General features: G+C 52.2%; 1 protein-coding gene across 1 annotated transcript in view; it reads left to right on the forward strand.

The window, feature by feature from the left end:
• The first annotated feature begins 5868 nt into the window (after positions 1 to 5868).
• Positions 5869 to 6248, forward strand: part of LOC147123681 (neurophysin 1-like) — a 10006-nt gene continuing 9626 nt past the window's right edge. The window contains exon 1 of the mRNA XM_086004874.1: positions 5869 to 5988. Coding sequence (XP_085861000.1) covers positions 5869 to 5988 — 120 coding nt within the window. The remainder of the gene's footprint in view (positions 5989 to 6248) is intronic.

Genomic DNA, 6248 nt, shown 5'->3' on the forward strand with positions numbered 1-6248 from the left:
GACATCAATTCATCTCCTTCCCCATGACCCTGGACAAGCAGCAGCAGCGTGCAGTGGGGTTTGCAAGAATAGCGGGCTTCCCCATGGTGCAGGGCGCCATTGACTGCACGCATGTGGCTTTGCGGGCACCTCTTGAGCATGCCGAGGAGTACCGCAACCGAAAGGGCTACCATTCCCTCAATGTACAGCTGGTGTGTGACCACAAGCAGCGCATCCTAGCTGTCAATGCCCGCTTTCCAGGCAGCAGCCACGATGCCTTTATCCTGCGACAGACAACTGTGGCTGACATGTTCCAGGCACAGCCTCCCCCAAGAGGATGGCTTATCGGGGACAAAGGCTATCCTTTGTGTACCTGGCTCATGACCCCACTCCGCGCGCCCACGACCCCTGCTGAAGAGGCATACAACGAGAGCCATCAAGCGACGCGGAACCTCATAGAACAAACAATCGGCGTGCTCAAGCAATGGTTCCGCTGTCTCGATCGCTCCGGGGGAGCCCTCCGGTATTCGCAGGATCGAGTCTCCCAATTCGTCGTCGTTTGCTGCATGCTGCACAACCTGGCTATCCGCAGGACTCAGGCACTGCCACCTCACGTTGGACCACCACCTCAGGAGGAGGAGCAGGAGGAGCATGAGGACGATGAGGACGAGGAGTACCAGCCCAGGAGGGACGCACAAGGTCCAAGGGCCGCCCGTCGGTGGCTTATTGAACGTCACTTCTAGGCCCCCTGTCAGGGAATGGCTTATGCCAATGATAGAACATGATTGCAGCCGCTCCGCAAGCCCTCAGCCAGTTAAGGCAACAAACACTTCAAAGATCAAACATGGACAATGTGAATAAATAAAATGCTTTATTGTACAAACTCTGGGCCCTTCCCACATGAAAACCAAAAACAGACGAAACCCCCAAAAAACACTCAAACACATTACTCGCTCCCACAACCTGGAGAGGATTAACAAAACAGTGCAACTAAAATGGCCGTCATCCTCGGCCTTCGTAAAAAACAAACATCACATCCTCGGCCTTCAAAAAACAAACATCCAATTCTCAGCCTTCAAAAAACAAACATCCAATTCTCGGCCTCAAAAAACAAACACAACTGGCCACACATTCGACTATTTGGCCCGCAAGGGCGATGCCTTGGCCATCTTTGGGTGGCCCCTGCCCGCCCTGCTGCTCCGCCTCAAAGTAAGGCCATTGGCTGCTGCAAGGCTGGGGGCAGGCTCCTGAGGGGCACATGTCGTGATGGCAGATGCCCTTGGGGGTCGGCCTAGTCGAGGTCTGGCCGTCGAGCAGCCGGCTGTTGATTGCTGCAGCTGTGGCTGGCCAGCATCAGTCGCTGCAGCAGCTCCTGGCAGCTCCACTGGGGGAGTGGCAGTGGCAGCTGGAGGAATGGCGGCAAGCTGGCGGATGGCAGGCGCTCGCTGGTTGCCTGAGACACTGGCACTCGCCCGGGCCAGCACTGCAGCATGCGCACCAATCTGCCGAGGGACAGACCGCTGTGCTGCTGCAGCGCGCCGGGTGCCCTGGCGATGCCTGGCTGACACAGCGAGTGTGGCAGCAGTGAGTGCCCATGTTGACCTGTTCACTGACCGCAGCAGAGCAGCCAGTGACTGGACGGCACCACTGATCACCTGGCCAGCCGCTGACAGATCTGCCCGGTATTCCGCCCGACTGGTAGCCTCTGAGGGCCCGAACTCGGCCACACTCCGAGAGAGGGAATCGATGGACTCAGGCAACCGTGCCACTGCCTCCATGAGCTCCGTGTGCCGGCGCTCCGAGTCCGCGGACAAGTCTTCGAGGCGTTCCATCTCCTCGGCGAAGAGCATCTCCTGACTGGAGGCCGGACCCTCCCTCTGGGGAGAAGGCCGCCGAGCTGGCCGACCCTTCCTGCATTGCTGGAGGCCGCTGGGCCCAGCAATTGGACTCCCCTCCGACGCATCCCCCCTCTGGGGAGAAGGCCGCCGAGCTTCCACCCCCCTCCCGCCTTTCTGCAGCACGCAGGTCCCAGGAGCTCCCCTCCCCTTCGACACTTCCGCCACGCTGCCCTCCAGGGAAGACGTGTCCCCTACATTGGCCTGGGTGGCCGCGGCTGAGGGTTCCCCTGATGGGCCGCCTTCCTCTTGCTCCTCCTCCTGCTCCTCCTCGGAGGGTCTGTCACTGGCAAGTTGAGGGACCTCCTCTTGACCATCTGAAAGCAGGAAGGCACAAGAGTAGCTTTAGAGTGAGGAGAGGGCGTCAGTGCGGGATGCATGAGTGGTGGCATTCAGCGCATTGGTCGGACAGTGGCAAAGGATGTAGATCTGATGCGCAAGTGGGACGAGAGAGGTGCAAAAGGTGATGTCCTTACCATTGCTGCCCAGAACAGGGTCGGCATCTCCACATGCAACGGGCCCAATCACCCGGCCACCCATGAGGCGCTCCACGCGATGTTGCAGGTCGGTGAGTGGCTGGATATGGGGTCGGCCTCCCCCAGTCGCAGTCCGGCTCTTGCGATTATTCGCCAGCTTGGCCTGCAAGAGAAAGGACGGCCTCTAAGTACAGTGTGTCGCCGTGATCTTGTGTGCACTGCCTCCCATGGTGGAATAGCCTGGCCAGTGTGTCGCCATGATCTGGTGTGCAATGCCTCCCATGGTGGAATAGCTTGGCCAGTGTGTTAAGTGCAGAATGTGCAATTGATGCTCATGCCTGTCCCATAGCTGCTGGATGAAGGCTGGCCATTAGAGCTTTCAGGTCCCTTTGCCCATAATGTGAGGTGCACATGCAAGGATGAGGAGGTCATTGGAAAGGGTACTCACCCTGACAATGCGTGTGAGGTCATTTAACTTTTTGCGGCATTGGGCACCGGTCCTGGGGACGTCGCTGTTGGCTGACAGCTTGCTGGCGACATGCCTCCAGGCTCTCCTGTAGACGCGGACCGTCGCCTTCTTGCCATTGTCCGGGTACAAAACATGGCGCCTCTTCTCCACAGCAGCAAGCAGCACACTCAGATCACATTCTGAGAAGCGCTGCGCACGTTCACGGGCCTTCTCCATGTCTTCAGGCGCTATTTGGGTCCAGCAGCAGTGTTCAGGCCTAGCTGGAGGGCTCCACTATCCAGGGCGTGGCAGCAGACACAGTCGACCCTTCCCCCTTAAGAGCTGGCCGGCGCCAGGGTGTCTGCTGTCAATCACGAGATGGCCGCACCTGCGCTGCGCCCGGCCTCGGCGCTATCGATCACCACCTCCGGCTTAGCGCCCAAAGAGAGGCGTCCAGCAGCAGTTTTAGCGCTCGCCCGAACTAGTAGGGCGAAGCTAATCAATATCGGAGAAGTGGCCTAGATTTGGCGGCGGCCGCAAACTTTAGCGGACGCCCCACTTTAGCGCCCCAAAAGTGGCGTCAATGAATTTCTAGGCCTATGTAAATGCAAGTTCTTTCTTTTCTGAATCAAGAAGAACACACTGGATATGTCTCATATGTCAGAAGCTTAACCTGCATTGGAACTTTGTTGTAACGGAAAGAAGGATCAAAATGTCCAAATGGCCTTTGTCCCTTCTCATCATGATCCTGAAGGACTATATTGAGACTGAAATTAGTATCTACCAGGGTCTCCAGATATGAATTAACAGTTGCAAAAACTACCCCTTGTATTTTCCAATCAATACCTTTGCGGTCCCTTATAGAGAGAGCCATGCAAAGTCACAATCCTGCATCTGGGGGAAAACTACCAGCATATCCCCCTAGCTAACCTGTCATTCAAGATGGGGAGTAGAACACTCTCGATCCCTAGGTAAGCCCATAAACTTACAACAATGCTCAGAAACGCCCAGATCAAACACTCCAAGGCACTTATGTTATCACCTAACATCATCGAAGAAAGCATCAGATAGTGTGGTGACAGTGAGCAACATTGCCTCACTCTTCTTTTGAAAGGGATGGATTTAGTGGTGGCATAGTGGTTAGCACTGTTGCCTCACAGCGCCAGGGACCCGGGTTCGAATCCGGCCTCGGGCGACTGTCTGTGTGGAGTTTGCACATTCTCCCCGTGTTTGCGTGGGTTTTCTCCGGGTGCTCCGGTTTCCTCCCACAGTCCAAAGATGTGCAGGTTAGGTTGATTGGCTATGATAAATTGACCCTTAGTGTTAGGGGGATTAAATACGCGGGGATAGGGTGGGATATGTGTAGGGGTTACGGGGATCGGGTGGGATATGTGTCGGTGCAGGCTCGATGGGCCGAAATGGCCTCTATCTGCACTGTGGGGTTTCTGTGATTCTGTGATACTGTTGGATCCGGAACTGTTGGACCCTTCCAGGAAAAAATCGAAGATTTGACTATGTACACTGATAGCATTGTGGGCGCTGCACTGAACGCAATGTAAGTGAGTTTCTTCTGGGCCCTACAGCTCTCCATGACATCATATAAATGCACAATCTACACTTTTCTGAGGAGAGTGAAATCCAGCCTTCTCCGTTCTGATTACTCCACAGGCTTCCGAAGCATTGCACGATAACCATCCAAAGAGCCACCTTAAGAGCCGCAGAGATCAGTGAGATCCCGCTGCAATTTTCTTTGTTACTGGGATCCCCCTTCTCGTGAATAGAACCCACATCTGCACTCTGGAACATTCGTGCCTCAAAGAAACATATTAGTCAGCTTCAGAAAGGCAGCTCCAAGGGAGCCGGTGTTTCTTGACGTTGTTCTCCAAGATGATTGCTAGTTCCTCACCTCCTTCAGCATCTATTATCCAACATGAATACCATCCACAGCTGCTGCCCTACCATTAGTTAGGTCATCCAGTGTGGTCACCTTCAGCCTATTAAACTGGTGCATTCTCTATATCTCTAATATTAATATATACCAATATCTACATGCACTGTTCCATCAAATTATCCAACCGTTTCATGCAACTGGGACCTTATTACAATCAGATGACAACTCCTCAGTACCGTACTCGCTCCAGCCCCAGAGAATGGCCTCACAGAGTTGTTGGAGAGCATTGGGCTTGTTGCTCATTGGCAGTAGTCCTGAGGAACTTTTTTGGCCATGACTGATGTCAGAATTTGACCAACAGAAACAAAAATGTAGGATTATTTTGGTGTAATTGTGCACCTCTTGTTTCACTGACCTCCCTGGCTGGATCATAATCTACCTTTAAAGCAGTTTCAAGTACCTCTTTGAAGACCCTCTATTTTGGTTTAACAGTTACCTTAACAGAGAACTGGATCACTCGAGCCCACTGCTCTCCTCCCAGATATACTTTTATAGAAGGAGCTTGCCTGTCCCCTTTAAGCTGCTGAAGAAACTTAATCTAGCACAATTTCCTGTACAATAACACTCCCAATCCTGGAGTTTGTCAATAAAATCAGGCTGACCCAGGAAATTTGTGCACTATGGTGCAATTTATGCGCCACCTGAATCCCTGTTGAGTTTAGGCCCAATTGGCTATGCTATGACATGAATAGTTATCAGACCATATTGTGCTCAGCCCTACAGAGAGCCCTTGAGAGAGAGAACCAACAAACATTTCCAAAGGGGCAAATATGACCCTCTTGCATCAGGTTCAAAGGAAGTAACATTTAATTGGAAAATTATATTCCCATTCAAATGTATTGCACTCATGGCATTAAATAAATTAATTCCCTTCTTTACTAATTACAAAATTAAAGCATTCATCAAGATTATGGACTGACCTCAGGTGAATCGTGAGTGGCACTGTACTTGTGTTCATTACAATAGTTTAGAAAATATATTCACCCTGTGCTAAATTAGTGAAATGACAGCATCTCCGCACTCTGAAGCTTTGTTCGAGGGTATAAATACGGAGAGGATTCATAAATTCTCAGTGCTGTTTGAAAGGTTTCCTGAGTCCAGATTTACTGGTAGAAAACCATGCACTCCACCTGCCTCGCACTTTGTCTCCTCTGCCTCATCTCCTTCACTTCAGCTTGTTACATTCAGAACTGCCCCGTGGGAGGCAAAAGATCCATCATGGACATGGAGGTCCGACAGGTAAGGCGCAGCTTTCTTTGTCTTTCTATCAAGTTGTTAAATGCGGGCGATCACATTAACAATTGAGGAAGAGTACACTTTATATTGGAAGACTCCAAGATGTATTTCATCTTTTTGTTACTGATGTGTTTCATCATGTTGCATTTATACCACGACTACTGATCCGGGTCCAGTAGCTGCTGTAGGCTTGCCAACTCTGATTGGACATATCCCTGGAGGTTTTACCGCACATCCGCCAGCCGCCCCGCCCAGTTAAACAG

The sequence above is a fragment of the Somniosus microcephalus genome, chromosome 2 (genome assembly GCF_052327205.1).
Source record: "Somniosus microcephalus isolate GS21.2 chromosome 2, FLI_Smic_1.0, whole genome shotgun sequence".
In the NCBI taxonomy this organism is placed as follows: domain Eukaryota; kingdom Metazoa; phylum Chordata; class Chondrichthyes; order Squaliformes; family Somniosidae; genus Somniosus; species Somniosus microcephalus.